This window comes from Eptatretus burgeri, chromosome 2 (assembly GCF_056783735.1).
Source record: "Eptatretus burgeri isolate ZD-2024b chromosome 2, Ebu_testis_v1, whole genome shotgun sequence".
Lineage (NCBI taxonomy): Eukaryota > Metazoa > Chordata > Myxini > Myxiniformes > Myxinidae > Eptatretus > Eptatretus burgeri.
Genome location: NC_140962.1, coordinates 150,686,011 through 150,703,975, shown reverse-complemented (window position 1 = coordinate 150,703,975; position 17,965 = coordinate 150,686,011). Strand labels below are relative to the sequence as shown.

Genomic DNA, 17,965 nt, shown 5'->3' with positions numbered 1-17,965 from the left:
CGGTGTAGTTGTCATTGTGAAGGTAATGTTGAGGTAATATTTATTTTTTCAGATGAGATCCTGTTCTAGGCGGTGTAGTTGTCATTGTGAAGGTAATGTTGAGGAATTTTTTTTTTTTCAGATGAGATCCTGTTCTCGGTGGTGTAGTTGTTGTGAAGGTAATGATGAGGTATAATGTTGAGGTAATTTTTTTTAGATGAGATCCTGTTCTAGGAGGTGTAGTTGTTGTTGTGAAGGTAATGATGAGGTATAATGTTGAGGTAATATTAATTTTTTTTAGATGAGATCCTGTTCTAGGCGATGTAGTTGTCATTGTGAAGGTAATGTTGAGGATTTTTTTTTTCAGATGAGATCCTGTTTTAGGCGGTGTAGTTGTTGTGAAGGTAATGTTGAGGTAATATTTATTTTTGCAGATGAGATCCTGTTCTAGGCGGTGTAGTTGTTGTTGTGAAGGTAATGTTGACGTAATATTTATTTTTTCAGAGCAAAAAGACTTTAATTTGATATATTTAAGAAGCGAATGTAAGAAGTAGTCTATGTTCGCTTCTCGGCTTTGCCTATTCCATATTAGCGACAGTAACTTCCAGTAACATACAATGCCTATCCACCTTCCAGTTGTATGACTTTCTGTGGAAGAATCCTGAAGGGGGTGATCATTGTCAGCACATCTTCACCCTTGCAGAAATATATATATATATATATATATATATATATATATATATATATATATATATATATATATATATATATATATATATACACGTATATAAATGTCAAACGAATAAATGTCAATGTGTCTCCTCCATAACTCCAAAACCTTGCAGCCTGAAACTTTCCATGCATACTAAGAAAACTCCAAGGAAGTGCCTGACTGAAAATTGGGTGTTTGGCTTAATTAAAACACCGTGTTTGAAGATAATTAACAGCCTTATTTAATTATATCCTTTATTAGGTGCATTCTCAGTCACCGTTGGATTTGGGGTCTTAAGGCATATCCTAAGTAACCTCACTGGGGTCTGAAGCCGCCATGTTTTTTTGGCCTGTTCAATTATGATATGACTTGGAACAGGCCGCAACGATTTCTTGACGAAAAGGTTTTTTTATTCTTTTCATTTTCCTCACTCATGTTACCAAATACCTGTTCATAATGGGGACGAATCGCTGTATGCATCACTTTTGTAAGTGCTATAGTTTTCAAATTATGAGCTTGCAGCGATTTCATGCATTATATGATACGATTTTCCACGATCTACTCTCACGGACTAATTGAAGTCTGTCATCGAAATACTCTTTCAGTTTTGAGGATTGGACATCATCCGCACGAAATAATTGTCAAAATCTGATAATTTAAAGAAATAAATGAGTGTAATAACTAAGCCGATATACCTATTTACTTTAAGCAAGCAAGGATATGTTCCCTCCTCCTCCATACATACACAAAAAAATGTGAAATTTCCAAAGCATTAAACTTATCTTTTTCTACTGTTTGGAAAATTATATTGAGTGAACAAAAAAATTAAGGAATGTGCCGAAATTAACCAGCTTCATTGAGCTGTATGATTTAATGCATTCACTGCTTGACCTCACCGTCACCCAAAGGGACTGCCTATTATCCATCGTGTCTTCCAGATCTGTGTCTATATTTTCGGATGTTTCACGAGGTGTTCTACAGGGAATCAAAGCAAATATGATGAAAAACGGACGTTTTAAAATAAAGTTATCACGCTTGAACGAACCTCAAACTGAAGCCCCACATGATGAGTACGTTGATGATAAGGCAACATGGCAGATTTTCTGCCATGTTTATTTTATGGGCGATTGAACTTTGCGATGTCTGCAGGGTTGTTCTGCATTAAGCAGAATATCTTTTGTGGATAAACTCATTGTTTGAATGAATTCATTTTATTTCATTAACTGCTCCGCGCGTGGTGAAGACCGGCTTTAAAGTTAAAGGGATCCTGTGTGGTATGTAGTGACAGCTGGCCAGTTGTTCCTTATCAACCATTTAATTGGAGGATTTGCTTGAGTGCTTAAGCCATTTGCCAAACGCTCATTGCCAATAGTGGTACTGCGCTATGTCATTCTGAGGGAATTGTTCACTCACTGCGGACGCATTTCCCACGCCACGACATTCAGAGCTAGTGGTTCATGCACCGTCAGCCTGAGCAAGTGGTTCATGCTCCGTCACCCTGAGTGAGTGCTTCATGCTTCGTAATCCTGAGCGAGTCCTTCATGCTCTGTCATCCTGAGCAAGTGGTTTGTGCTCAGTCATTCATTCTGAGCGAGTTGTTGTGAAATAACACTCGATTTCCGAGCGGTTTGCTGTATTAACGTGTTTTCTAAATTACTAAGTCAAATTTTTTTTACACCCGTCACATGCAGCTGTTTATAAAGATTAATATTTGTGAACATATCCCTGAAATGTCGACTTTAAACAAACATTGTTTTTCGGTGAAAGCTACTCAAGGTGTTTGGGTTGTATGCAGGATGTACTGTAGAAATCACACTGACTCCAACCTGATAATTCCCGAAAAATTGCCGATTATAGGCCATGTGTGTGTGTGTGTGTGTGTGTGTGTGTGTGTGTGTGTGTGTGTGTGTGTGTGTGTGTGTGTGTGTGTGTGTGTGTGTGTGTGTGTGTGTGTGTTGTTCATAAAAGCAGAACATATTCTCTCTGCTAACTCCCTGACCCCAACCCCTCTCCCTCTCTTTGTCCCATCCTTGCTCTACCCCCTCCCAATACAGTGCAGAACCTCTCTCTCTCTCTCTCTCTCTCTCTCTCTCTCTCTCTCTCTCTCTCTCTCTCTCTCTCTCTCTCTCTCTCTCTCTCTCTCTCTCTCTCTCTCTCTCTCTCTCTCTCTCTCTCTCTCTCTCTCTCTCTCTCTCTCTCTCTCTCTCTCTCTCTCTCTCTCTCTCTCTCTCTCTCTCTCTCTCTCTCTCTCTCTCTCTCTCTCTCTCTCTCTCTCTCTCTCTCTCTCTCTCTCTCTCTCTCTCTCTCTCTCTCTCTCTCTCTCTCTCTCTCTCTCTCTCTCTCTCTCTCTCTCTCTCTCTCTCTCTCTCTCTCTCTCTCTCTCTCTCTCTCTCTCTCTCTCTCTCTCTCTCTCTCTCTCTCTCTCTCTCTCTCTCTCTCTCTCTCTCTCTCTCTCTCTCTCTCGACGGTGGTTATGGCTGGACAGTGTTTGTCTCCAAACGTGTCTGGGTGGTGCTTATGTCCAGACGGGAGTTTGTCACTTGACGCGTCCAGGCGGCGTTTGTCTCTGGATGCATCCATGCGGTGTTTGTCTCTGGACACGTCCAGGTGTTGTTTGTCTCCGGATGTGTCCACATGGTGTTTATGTCTGGACTGGAGTTTGTCTCTGGATCTGTCTGGATGGTGCTTGTCTCCAGACGTGCCTGCACTGTGTTGTTTGTCTCCGGACGTGCCTGCGCTGTGTTTGTCTCCGGACTGCTTTTATCTCCGCACATGTCCAGCCTGCGTTTGTCTCTGGGTCCCGCGTTTGTCAGCAAATGTCCCGCGTCGGCCTGCAGCGACACCGCTCGATGCGGACTCGCCACGGCTGGCACAAAGATGGCGTCGTTTCGGAGACGAAGGTGAGGCGATGTTTGTGGTGTGGAGATGTTGACGGTTGCTGGCGAAGTGGTGAGGATGGCGTGGTTTGGTGAGAGGCAGGTGTGCGTGTGGTGGTGGAAGGCGGTTGGTCTGAAGCGGTTGTTGAGAGCGATGTTGGTGGTGGTGGTGGTGGTGGTGGTTGTTGTAAAGCGGTTGTTGAGAAAGATGCTGGTGGTGGACGTGGTTGGTCCAAAATAACGATAGTAAAGAATAACGGCTAACTCAATGATCACAGCCCGGTTAACATGAATAGTTCCCTTTAAACAACGGTGGGGAAATCTATCTGGACACGGACTTATCGGCCTAACTGATCTCGGGACCTTTATGGTGTTCTGTCAATTTTCACAGCCGTAACAATATGTTTAATGCTCCACTGCATGTCTGCCTTCCCTTCCTCTCACCGCTCGCTCCCTTCCCCCCTCCCACACCTCTCTCCCCCTCCCTCCTCTCTCCCGCTCCCTCCTCTCTCCCCCGATCTACCTCCTCATTCTCCCCCCCTCTCTCTCTCTCTCCCACCCCTCTCCCTTTCCTCCTTATCCCCCCCCCCCCCTCGGTATTCCTATCAGCGAAGCGACGGGTGGTATTTGCTCGTCCATGTATGTGTGCATATATATATATATATATATATATATATATATATATATATATATATATATATACATATTGTTGCGGAAATGGCCCTTAGTGTGTTATTAAATATAGGATTAGCCCAGATCACCCATTAAATGCATGTTTAGCCAGGTTGTTCGGTAAATGGACGTTACATGTGTGTTGGAGGCTGTTGATTTGTTCGTGCAGTGGTGGTGTACTGAGAGGTTCTTCTCCTTCCTTCTCCTCTCTGGACGATAGTCCCCGCCCAGCGCTCTGAGAGTAGCAGTCGGTTTCGAGAGAGCGAGCGCCGGAAAGGCAGGGGTGTATCTGCGACGAGCGCAGCGGTGGTGCGATCGGCTGTACAAGGGACGGCTGTGTCTGTTTGCGATCAGCTTTCGTGAGCAGCGAGCCAAAAGAAAGGCAGGGAAGGGACTGCATGAGGTCTGTCTGCCATCTGCTGAGGGAGTAACTGAACCTGAGGGTTAGTCGGCGATCTGCTGAGGGGGTAACTCGTGATGCGTGTGGTCGGCGATCTGTAAGAGAGGAATGGCCTGAACCTGAGGGTCAAGTCGGCGATCTGCCAAGGGAGTAACTGAGCCTGAGTGTCGAGTGAGGATTCTGCTATATAGAAACGACTAGTGGGAGGCAGCAGTCATCTTCGAGAGAGCGAGCACTGAAAAAGCAGGGGTGGATCTGCAACGAGCGCAGAGGTGGTGCGATTGGCTGTACAAGGGACGGCTGTGTCTGTTTGCGATCGACTTTATGAGGAGGTCATCGACAGGTTCAACCTGCGTCTAACCACGGAGCCACTGTCCTTACTCACGGCACAGCCCAACACGTCTCGACACGTCTTGTGGTCCCATCGATCCGCTCGCGGAACTCAACACCCCGATTTGGCCTAACCTGGTGAACAGGCCAGGCCCGGACTTATATACTGGACCTTGTGAAAAGCCAGCTGGAGCATACCATGGATCTTTCATTTTGTGCCGTCGACCTTATGGGGGCTGAATGTGCAGAGGCTGCGTGCATGGGTGGTGTGACAAAAGGAGGACAATGCTGCCATTTTGCCACGCTGCATGCTCGAGCTGGGTGCTCGAATCCATTGACATTGGCTTGTCATGAGCCGGATTCGTCCCTTCGACACTTTTCCTCTTGTCCATGAAGCATCACCAATTACTCTGTGTCTTGTCTGCATGCTGTCCGTGTCTTGTCTGCATGTTGTTTAAGGTTTATCTCGCTAGGGTTCCCTTCGAAACCTGTAATCCGTAGCTCCCTAGTTAAGAACGGGTTATAGATTAATTATAACATTGTTGTGAATGCTTTGCTTGTGTTGTGTTCCCCGATATGTCCCCAATAAATCTGGCTGAGTTATACGAGATTTGCCGCCTTGAATTTATTTGTGCCGCGCCAAGGAACGATCCGCTCGATTTGGATATCAAACCAAAATGGTTATGGCCTGGTAGACTCCGCTCGGTCTCTGACAAAACCAGTCTGTAACCGGGGTCTATTCCCCAGCTGGCAAGGCACAGGTGTATTTTTGTATCGTGATCTGAGGTGCGTAACCCGAGAATTGTGCCAAACCAGCCGACGTTATAACCCCGGAGACGGCGGTGCTGTTAAGTGACACCGAATCTTCAACATTTGGCTGTCAAGAGTAGAGTGTGATTGACATCACTCGTCTGAATCCTTAACACTGGGGTCAAGAGTCGGATGCGAATCCCGCCACCGCTGAATCTATAACAATATATATATAGTAAGACAGCCCCCCCTCCCCCCTCCCTTAACTGTGTCTAGGAAGTCTGAGATAAATATTAAATAAATTTTGTCCTAACACAGCCATTGTTGTACTGTCTTCATGGTGCTACAGTAATACATCAGACATTGTGCTCATGTTGCAGACAACACTTGTTGGTCACAAGTCATACAGCAATGGCTGCGATGGGACACAAATTATCTTATACTTAATATACACAGTGAAGGGGTCTTCCCATTCATATTTTCTTCAGAGGGCTTCAAGCAGGCAGTGCACCACCCTAAGCTGTGCTCTAAACAGGAATGTGTGTATACTATATTATTTGAAACTTTACACTCTATTGGCATAATCTTTTATAAAAACTACTGTTTCACCTCCAAAAAAATACTTTTTTCACAATATCCAATTGTTTTACCAAATAAACTTTGTCTGCTATTCTGACACATTACCTCTTCTATCTTGTGTAGGTTGGAGCTTGGTTCAATCTTTCCAAGATTGTCTGCTGTTTCTACCAGAATGCTATGCAACCCCCAATGCATGTTGATCATGAATTGTCCAATGCATCTGAAGCTTTTCTTGGATATAACAAGTGAGTGAAGGCAAAAGTAATTTAATAATGATGAAAATGGCTCAGGTAATTGCCTTGCATTGATCTCTGCATTGTTTATTCCATAATCACTTCCTAGTTTGTTGTTTTCTTTACTCTACAAATCTCCTTTAAAGGTAAGCTATCTTAGCCTGTCTTGTGCTCCCATTTGAGCATGTATTAGATCAATATTGAGTTGATATCTAGTACAACTGTGCAGTCCCACTATTGTCCAGCTTTTCCTGAGCTCTACTCTCAACATTTTCTGTGTGTTGGAAATGCCCATTGAGACAAGTCTGTAAGCATTACAAGTTGAAGTAGTTGTATGTGGAAGAGTAATAAAGCACATTTGTACAGTATGTGAACCAAACTGGTATTATCCCGTAATTACAGAGGGGTAAAGAGTATCCCGGAAGGGGTAAAGAGTAAGCTTTCCAAATTTGGGGATGACACAAAGCTTAGAGGTAAGGTGGATAGCAGAGAGGGTGGTGATCAGATTCAGGAAAGTATTGATACTTGTATAGATTGGGCAAAAGATTGGTAGATGGAATTTAACCTGAGCAAGTGTAAGGTGTTTGAGATGGGGAAGAGCAATGAAAATAGACATTACAGGATGCAAGGGGTAATTTTGGAGCGTGTCACACAGAAGGATCTGGGGGTGGTAATAGATACGGGAGGTAAGCAGGCAGCACAGTGCCAGACAGTTATTGGTAAAGCAAATAGGGTTTCAGGTTGTATTTGGAGGGGGGTCATTATAAATCAAAAGAGGTGGTGTTAACATTGAACAGGAATTTATTGAGGGCCACATCAAGAACATTGTGTGCAGTTTTGGTCACCACAGTTCCGGAAGGACATGGATGCCAAAGAGAGGGTTCAGTGCAGGGTGACGAGATTGATTCCGTGCCTAGCTAGACTCGGCTATGAGGAGTGGTTGAAGGAGACAGGGCTTTATACACTAGAAAGGAGGTGGTTACGAGGAGATATGATAGAGATGTTTAAGATAATGAAAGGTAGAGATAAAATAAGTGAGGATGAATTATTCAACAGAGTAGACAGTGACATGTAAACCTGTACTAACCTGTTCCATGGTCGGGTTGTCGGCGACTAAACCGTCTCCCCCACCAGGTTTTCTGGTGAGGAGGGTGTTTGGATATGGACACCCAGCAGGATTAAAAACAAAACCTGTCAAAGGGCAGAGGAGCTCCTTGTGAGCCAACGGCCATCCATATCTAGTGCCCAACTGTGTCTGCGGACGTCCTCCTGCAGTTGGGCTACTTCTTATTAGGAGGTTGGTGGCAGGATTTGCACTCCGGCCACCGTAAAACGTTTCATTCCGCAAAACACAAAAACGCAAAAAAATCTGAAAACCCACTCCGTGGGAGTACCTCCTGTGCAGCTTCCCTTCGCAGGGCAGCTCACCGGATGACAGGATTGGGGCAAAGCCTTCGGGACCCCCAATCTTTGATAGGAGGGAAACCACGGGTTAACATCCCTGGGTCAGATTGCGGGAGAGTGTGTCGGAGTGGTGCTGAGGTGTCGTCCACCAGACGGCAGTCTCCTTGGGTTAACCTGAGGCGGTCCCTTCGGGTGGGTGCCTGGAATGTCCTATCCCTAAGAGAGGATGATCACCTGTCTCTGTTATCATCTGAGCTCAAGCGTTTGGACATCGGGATTGCCGCTCTCTCTGAGGTTCGGAGACCGGATTGCGGCGAGATAATGGTGGGTGGTTACACCTACTATTGGTCTGGTCGCTCTGATGGTTACCATACCCCAGGAGTTGCTGTAGCTATGTCCAACAAGCTGACCCCAATGATAATTGAGGTAACACCGGTCAACGAGCGTATTATGAGATTAAGGATTCGCCACTCCTTAGGTGTCATTTCCCTGGTCTCTATTTATGCTCCGACTGAGGCGAGTGATCTCACCGTGAAGGACACATTCTACGCCACACTCGAGTCTGTGGTTGATCAGTGCCCCAGACGAGATACTCTTCTAGTCTTGGGGGATTTCAATGCATCGACTGGAACTGATAGGGACGGTTATGAGGTGTGTGTTGGTCCCCATGGGTCAGGAACTATGAACCAGAATAGCACGAAGTTCCTTGACTTTGCAAGAAGTCATGGACTTAGGGTGGCTGGTTCATGGTTTCAGCGCCCGCAAGCTCATCGCTGGACTTGGTATTCCAATGCTGGCGGTGTGGCAAAGGAGATTAACCATGTCCTCATTGACGGTCGTTGGAGGATGATCCAGAACTGCAGGGTCTACCGGAGTGCTCAGTTCCTCAATACTCACCACAGGCTTGTTGTAGCAACTCTAAAGCTGCACCTTAAATCCTGGAGAATGGTACCATCCCAGCCTAGGCTGGATGTTGCCAAGCTCAGGGATGAGAGAGTAGCTGAGGAGTTTGCGAACAGGCTGAGTGGACACTTGGGGGGTCTGGGTGCTTTGGGGGGTCCTGAAGAGTTGTGGAGCACCTTCAAGACCACCGGTCCTGATGTTGCCGGTGGATGCCTTGGAGCTCACCGCAGGGCAAAGAAGAATTTTGTCTCTCAAGGGACACTGGATACCATTGACCAGAGTCACAGGGCCAGGCTGAATGGCAGAGCTGAGCTGTTCAGGGAGCTGAGGCGTAAAACTGTACGTGCACTGAGGGTGGACAAGGAGGCCTATGTGCGAGGAATCTGTGAGGGGTAGAGCATCACCTGTGGACAGGTGATTCTCGTCCCGCTTACAGGGGAATTCGTGCACATGTTCATCCAAGCCCATCCCTCGGAGCACTGCAGTTCGAGCAGAGAGTGGTAGGCTCTTGACAGAGGAGTCTGAAGTGAAGGCCCGCTGCGCCGGTTACTTTGAGCGGTTGTACCAGGCTGATCCCCCAGCTGTCGAGTTGGACGTCAAGGGTGTTACAATCCCTGTTGCTGACCCTCGAATCAACTGTGGTCCACCATCGCTTGTGGAAACACGGGCTGCGGTGAACCAGTTGAAACGGGGCAAAGCTCCAGGGATCTGTGGCATCCATGCTGAACTTCTCAAGGCTGGTGGAAATGCTGCACTCGTATCGTTGCATGCAGTTTTGTGCTCTGCCTGGAACACAGGCATCATCCCAACTGACTGGAAGAGGGGCCTTGTTGTCCCTCTCTGGAAAGGGAAGGGTGATCGCCAAGACTGCAACAACTACCGAGGGGTGACGCTGCTCTCAGTGCCGGGCAAGGTCTTTGCTCGGATAATTCTTGATAGGGTTCACCACCATCTGCTTGAGCACCAGCGTCCAGAGCAGTCAGAGTTGACCAAAGAGGTCAACGATTGACCGTATCCTTGCACTTCGTGTCCTCACCGAACGCAGACGAGAGTTTCGGCAGGGGCTGCTTGCAGCCTATGTTGATCTCTGTAAAGCGTTCGATTCAGTGAATCGGGATGTCCTCTGGAGGATTCTTGGTCTTCGTGGGGTGCCACCGAAACTGATTGATCTGATGTCTGAACTCTACTCTGGTACTGAGAGTGCTGTGAAGTGTGGTGGTACCATCTCTGACTTATTTCCAGTTGTTACTGGAGTTCGTCGGGGATGTGTACTTGCCCCCACACTTTTCAGCACTTGTATGGACTGGATTCTAGGGAGGATGTCGGAGAGATCAAGTTGCGGTGCATCGTTTGGCAATGTCAAGATCTTGGACCTTGATTTTGCAGATGATGCAGTCATCTTTGCGGAGACTTTAGACATCCTCTTGGGGGCCCTCGAGGTGCTGAATGAGGAGTCGGAGCCGCTGGGATTACGGATTTCTTGGGTCAAAACTAAGATCCAGGCTTTCGGTGACATCTTGGATGCTGCTGTCCTGTCTGTGTCTGTTTGTGGTGAGGATGTTGAGGTCGTGGATAGATTCACTTACCTTGGCAGTGATATTCATGTCTCCGCAGGTTGTGAGCCGGAGGTCAATAGACGTCTGGGTCGGGCCTGGGGAGTCATGGATTCACTGGATCATGGGGTGTGGCGCTGCCGGTACTTGTGCGGGAGGACGAAAGTCCGAGTCTTCAGGTCCTTGGTACTTCCAGTCTTGCTCTATGGGTGCGAGACTCTGGACTTTGACCAAGGATCTGAGATGGAGACTTAATTCCTTTGGTACCAGGTCTCTTCGGAGAATCCTTGCTATCGCTGGTCGGATTTTGTGTCCAACGAGTGCGGTTGCTGAGAGAGACTCGGATGAGATTTGTTACCTGCATAGTCCGTGAGCGCCAGCTGCGGCTGTATGACATGTGGCCTGCTTTTCCTGACGCTGATCCTACTCACCAGATTCTCTCAGCGAGAGAGTCTCATGAGTGGAGGAGGCCAGTGGGCCGACCACGTGCCTCATGGTTGCAGCAGGTTGACCATCATCTCAAGGAGATGGGGATGGGCCTGGCATCTGCCTGGGGGATGGCCAGACGGAGGCCCCTGGGGTACCGGCGGAAAGTGGACGCAGCGACGCGCTGTTCTGGCACATGCTCCCATACCTGACCTGACCTGACAGTGACAGAACCAGGGGCCATAGCCTGAGAGTGAAGAACAGGAGAGATAAGACGGTAGCAAGGCAGGGGACTTTCACTCAGAGAGTAGTTAATGCATGGAATGGTCTCCCTGGAAAGGTAGTGGCAGCAGAAACAGGAGATAAGTTTAAATTAGAATTAGATAGGTACCTGGAAGTTATGGAGATAGAGGGGTATGGGGATGTTGATAAGACTTTCAGGTAGTTTGAGTATTGATGGGTGATTGTGTACAGAGTGCTTGGTGGGAGTCTTGTTAAAGGGGGTTTTGTGGTTGATGTGTGTTTTTAACCAAGCCCATGCCCCTCCCCGAGGGGAACAAAAGAAAAGAAAAATAAATAAATCAAAAATTACAACAACAACAAAATATATATATATATATATATATATATATATATATATATATATATATATATATATATATACAAAAAAAAAACGATAAATTTTTTTTTTCCTTTCATTAATTAAAATGATCTTGGGTTGGTGTGGTGTTCACGCAGGTATGATGGGCTGAATGGCCTCCATCTGTGTTAGATTTCCTTGTATCACATGTGACATCTTGATGCACTATCGTCACATCATTTCTGTCGCATTTTTATTTAGAAAAGAAAACATTTCGCAATATCCTGCTCAATAGCAATGACATACGAACACATCCATTTCTAGTCTGTGCTAAATAATTTGAAAAAAACGTTACTAAACATTATTTTTGGTGGTTAAAGTTTGTAAAAATAGCAACAAGCGTCACCTAGTATTGCTTTTACAGTTTAATGAATGGTAAAAATAATAACATGATTTATGCAGTCCTGTTTATGGTTTATCCACACGTTAACTTAACCAGTCGCAAATCAGGCAAATCATCCCTTGTTGTCACACTCCATTTTACCGTTTGTCTGTCTGTCCATTCACTAATATCTTGCATATCTTTTTAACAGAACATTGTTGGGCCACCAAACTTGGCATACAAAATGGAGGCCCCTGTGGAGTGTCATAGAGGGGTGGCGATTATATATGGGGATTTATGGGAAGGGTGATGGGGATATCTTTGTAATAGGTTACTGTCAGTGATGATCACTTCAATTAAAAAAATTTAAAAAGTAACGGCACATGATGCATGTTTTGTAATATCATTTTTAGCTCGCCTGTTCGAAGAACAGAGAGCTATAGCGATACCCCCGGCATGAGCGTCAGCGTGAGCGTGAAAATGTTAGTTTTTGGTGCAAGTTATTTTCTCCTTTCTCATGTTTTTATCTACCACACTTTTTTTTAATATGCCCGATATATATATATATATATATATATATATATATATATATATATATATATATATATATATATATATATATATATATATATATATATATATCGGGGCGAATTATGTGATACCGGTCGTCTGTCTGTCTGTCTGTCCGTCCATCTGTTCCTGTCCACACTCTAACTTCCAAAGTTCTCAACTTTCACGTTTCATATTTGGTACATAGGTACAGACTGTGGAGACGGTGTGTCACGACATAAGTTCATCATCTGAAGTGGTTGCCATGGCAACCAGGATGCTCTTTTCCATGTAGTCGCACAATTCTGTATTTACCTTCTTGTTCGGGCGTATATTGTGCTCACTTGTGCTCTTGTTACTGATTACAATATACAAATACATATATTGCTTTAAAATGATTTGGATCAGACTTCACTGCAATGCTTTATAAAAAATATTAATTTTTGACTAGTCTTTTAAAAACGATAAATGTATAAACAGGCGAGCATTGGGTGGCTTTAACACCAACTCTGGTTCCATTTCCATTTGTACAAGAGATCAACTTGCTAACTCTTGTGGAGATGTTTTTTTTTTTTTCTTAGTAATCTAGTTGGACAAAGTTGAAGTTGGGAATCAGAAATTGAGGTTGAATTTATTTTGAGGACTGAGACAAAATAGATTAACAATTAAGAACAGATCACGTGGTGCACGTTAAAAAAAAAAAACCTCAGTTCCTGGAATAGTTTAACCAAAACAGTCATTTTGTGCTTTTTTTTTAAATGACCCGAACAGCCTGCTTGTAATTTATTCACGCACGGGCAAGCGATCATCAATCCCACAACCATGGAACAACAAATATTTCAGTTTAATTTAAAATGTGTATAAACAAACCAAGGAAGGGAGCAGAGTAAATGGCAATACTATCACAGATACAGGAGGTGGACAAAAAATGGAAACACCTGAGTAAATGACACCAAGCAATGGCTTCCACACTGGTGTGGCCCATGTGCAAATTAAGCAAATAACATCCCAGCATTCTTACGGCATGCCTGATGTTGGCTTAATGGTTATGGTGGTGGGCTTGGAATCCTCGAATCCTGAGTTCAAATCCTGCTCAACTGCTGAATTAACACCAGGTGGGGTTGACTCTGCCTGTCATCCTTCTGAGGGTGGCAAAATGAGTACCAGCTTGTTGATATCCTATGTCGGAGTGACGACCTGTCCAGGATTGTGCCCAATAGCGAAGGAGACTGCTTAGGCAGCACCAACGCTCTGAACAGAGTATGGTCCCAATGGATGGATGGATGCTTCTGGTCATATGTAAAAATGCTGCACAGGCCTGATTGCCTATTATTATGGCTAGCATGGCAGTGAGAGAAGACTCTCCCTCCAATGCCCCCATCCACAGAGCATGAGCGGTTATCCAATGGTTTGGTGACCATGACACTGATGTTATCCATATGTCCATTGCCTTCTCAGTCACCAGATCTGTCTTTACAGTGCCTTTACATTGGTGTTTCCATTATTTTTTCTCAACTACATGTATTTGTACTCTGGAAATGCAAATATGAAATCGATGAAACTTGATCACAACCTTTATCACCCATGATGCTAAAAGTTAGTCCTATTTTCACCAAACTTTGGGAAACTTCTGAGGACCATGGTTACCTGATGCCTTGTAAGTTCCATAAAAAAATTGCATTTGAAGTCGGTCAATTTAAGCGTCAAAGGTCATTTACGATTCTGGGTTCATTACTTTTGACCTGTTCTCAAAAAGTATTCACCCAATTTAGATGTAACCTGGTAGGAATCATCACTGCACAGTGCTTTCACTAGTTTGTTCAAAGCATCGGCTAATTTACATATTTTGTGGGTCATCCATGCCTACCAGTGGTTGCCTGGTTATAACAATTAAGCACAGATGCATTACCCCTATTTTTGTGATCTTCCTACTGCTATTGAGAAGCACCGAAACCAGATATGGTGTTTCCTCCAAGGAAATCTTTCCAATTGCAGACATCAGTCCATTAAGTATAAAAACAAACCTGCCATGCTCACAGGACGTACTTCCTCAGGGTTCAAAATCTATTCACTGGTAGTGATCGTCGGGTTGTTTGATAAAAGGCACCCATCCACAATCTTTAGGGCCGTGCTCTGGCCAATGTCTTTGGGCTGTTTTTTGCAGTTCAGGCTCAGTCCTTTGGGTGAGCTGAGAAAGTTCTCCAACTCTTTTGTTGTGCAGAGGCACATTCCTTTCTCTCATGTACTTTTCCAAGTATTTTCGGCTTCTTGCAGAAGCTTTGTGATCCATTTTTAGTAACGATCCTTATCTCGCAAACTCAAAATACGGAAACATGGCCCCAATCAATGTTGCTGCTAAGAGGTTCTGCGCATGCGTGCCGAGCATTCTGGGGCAGATTATGTCATTTCAAAAGTTCCGTATGAATGAAACTACCCGAGTATTCTTTTCCAATTCATAAAATCACTCAAAACCTCAACCATACCCCCCCCCCCCCCCATGATTTATTCCCCATCTATTCAATGTTTCACCAAACCTGCAAAATGTTCTTCAACCACATGTTTGCAAACCATGAAAAGCAAAAGTATTTATTTGTTCATGAATATTTTGTAAATATGATGATTGATCGAAAACTGCATCTTGGGCATTTTTCCAAAGTAATATGGAACAAATGATTTAAATTCTAGTTGCTGTTTTTTTTTTAATGTGCTGGAAGGACGAACAATTGTCTCTGTGATGTCTAGCTTGGGTTAGAATCCTGACCAGGCTCTAAACTGTCAACCTGGTGTTTCATTTGGACGTTGATTCATGAATGTGTGTGCCGTCCCACGGATGAATGTTAAACTGCGTGTCCCATCTGCCAGCATTAGATGGTGGACGCTAAAGATCCCAGGGTGTCTTTCGCAACGAGTAAGCGAGCTAATGCTGACATCAAGACAAAATTACTAATTCATGCTCACTTGGTCAAATTTCCACGTGTCATCGGAGTGGCGACGCATCCTGGATTGTAAACCCTAACCAAGAAGCTGCTTCGGCAGAACTGATGCTCTGTCTCTTTATGGTAATTGATGATGATGATATTTGTTTTCCGTGTGACATGGCAGGGTTGGCAAGTTTACTGGGGACTTGGAGGAAAGAAGAGTAAGGAACACAAGTCTGGAGCAAACAACCTTCAGATACTTAAGTAAGTTGAATGGAAGTCGGATGAGAGGGTGGAGAGGTGGGAAAATGATTCACAACATAAATAATGGTGACAATTGTTTTGCAAAATAAATATCTTTCCTCAAAGAAGGAAGTATAAAACTGCAGGCACCTTTACCAAATTATTTCCTTCATTCGTTCATTCTTTATCTTTCTCTAAAATGTCGAATTTTTCTGAATATGCTCATCACGAACTCCACTTTTCTTTTTCTTCATCTCGATCTCTTCCTCTTCGTTTTCACGCAACTTGTTTTACAAATTGCTTAATCACACAAATGTGCGGTATGTGAACCGTCCATCCACGTCACAATCTCTGTATATGCTTATCAGTACTGTACTTCAATCTTCAGAGATTGCCAGTATCCATCCATCCATCCATTGGGACCATATTCTGTGCAGAGCGTTGGTGCTGCCTGAGCAGTCTCCTTGGCTATTGGGCACAATCCTGGACGGGTCGCCACTCCGACACAGGATACCAGCAAGCTGATACTCATTTTGCAAACCTCGGAAGGATGACAGGCAGAGTCAACCCCACCTGGTATTAATTCAACAGCCGAGCGGGATTTGAACTTAGGATCCTCGGCATCCCAAGCCCACCACCCTAACCATGCAAATCCTATTCAAACTTCAAGTCAATTGGATGAAAATTAATTTATGTAACCTTGACCTTTGACCTCTTGAGTCCAGACTTCAGTGACTCGATGTGCAAACCGCGTTGAAATTTCAGGTCAATCACATGAAAAATGCTAATTTTAAGTGACTTTAACCATTGTGTTTTTCACCTCAAAAACAATCGGCTTCTCAGTTTCGATTGATGAACCAATTCAGTGACGCAATATAAAAATACTGCTCCAATTTCAAGTTAATCGGATGAGAAAGTTGATGACTTTGCGACCTTTACCTTTGACACTTTGACCTAAAAACAATCGGGTTCTGGCTTTTGATGAGTTATACCAGGCGGTTAAGTTTCGTGAAGATCCGTATGGAATTGTGAGCATCAACATATAGAAATTGGTGATAGTTCAAGTATTTTATACCTGAGGTGAGATTGAAGTGATCGTATTGTTTTTAATAATAGAATTTTAATTGAACATGCACTGTATATTTTCTACATCATAATGCATCATTTATTTAATAAATGGGGGAAGAAATTCAAAAATCTGAACCGATGTGTTTACATATTGTATGTATGAAGGTATCAGAGCACGTCATGTTTAATGTACTCATACAAATAACTTCACTTGATATTGTGTTTGTGATTACCTTCACCACCGAAGGTGAAGGAGGTTATGTTTTCACCAACTTCTGTTTGTTTGTGTGCAGGAGATCTCAAAAAGTTATGGAAGGATCTGATCAATTTTTTTAGTGATTCTTCACCATTGAGAGATCGGACTAAACCGATATATAGCACGATATCTCAAAAAGTTGTGGACAGGTTGGTTGTGTGACAAGGACGAATCGATTCGATTTTGGTGAAGACCTGAATCCGGATCTGGATACGAGAATTATTTAATTCAAAAATGTATTTGGTCCAATATGTTCTCTTGGATCAGGCATTACGTGGCGGAGTTATGCGCTCTTCCGAGTGCCCTTTTAGTTTCTATTATGAAATTATTGATAATGATTGTGAAGGTGTCCAAATAAATTTTACTTTAACCGAATATTTTCACTCCGTTTATCCAAATGTCACCTCTCTCCATCTCCAGATGAAGGGACCGCAAGTCCGGATTCGAATTCTGCAAGTCAAAATGATTTCACCTCCAAGGATCTCAACACAGAGGGGGTCAGGAACTTGCAGTTAAATGTGAAAACACTCCATAAAAGACGCTGTCAATCCTTAAAGTGAGTTCAAGCCATTTATACAGAGTGACAGATGTGAGAATGAGAATGAATGAGTAAGTGTTGAGAATGCTTGCTCACAGATAATCTGTGAATGTGTGCAGCTTCTGCTCATTTTGTCTGGTTTACATGCCAGATCAGAATATCCATCCTTTCTGGTTTTTTTTGTGTTTTATAAATGACACCCAGACATGTATATCACATGTGTTTGAAAGTGTGTTCTTAGCAATGTTATCTGTTGTGTTCATGGTTCATAAACTTGTCAATCTAATAATAAATATTTAAAGGAATTGCACAGACTTGATGGATCTAATGGACTCCTGCGTTGCAGTTCCTTGTGAGTCATTAAACAAAACATTGAAGTGCTTTTAAAGAGTGGAATTGAACTATTGCACTCGCTTATAAGAAATCCCCACTTTATACATGGTTAGTTTCCCCAAAAAGTGAGTGAAATTATTATCCATGATAAGCAGGGCCGGATTAAGACCTTTCGAGGCCCAAAGCACTGAAAACATTATGGTACCCCCATATATATGTAATCCAAAATATAAACAATACTAAACCGTAAAATGAAATTTTATTTTTCGAAATGAAACAAA

The 17,965-nt window shown here is 43.8% G+C and overlaps 1 protein-coding gene across 5 annotated transcripts in view; it reads left to right on the top strand.

Moving 5' to 3' along the window:
* LOC147033544 (uncharacterized) overlaps positions 1-17,965 on the top strand; it is a 69,992-nt gene that overhangs the window by 24,562 nt on the left and 27,465 nt on the right. For all 5 annotated transcript variants that reach the window (XR_015051471.1, XR_015051474.1, XM_085855843.1 and 2 more), the window contains exons 8-10: positions 6,422-6,543; positions 15,431-15,510; positions 17,234-17,369. Coding sequence is in view for 3 of the 5 variants with exons in the window: in XM_085855843.1 (XP_085711969.1) it covers positions 6,422-6,543; positions 15,431-15,510; positions 17,234-17,369 (338 nt within the window). In the remaining 2 variants the exon portion in view is untranslated. The remainder of the gene's footprint in view (positions 1-6,421; positions 6,544-15,430; positions 15,511-17,233; positions 17,370-17,965) is intronic.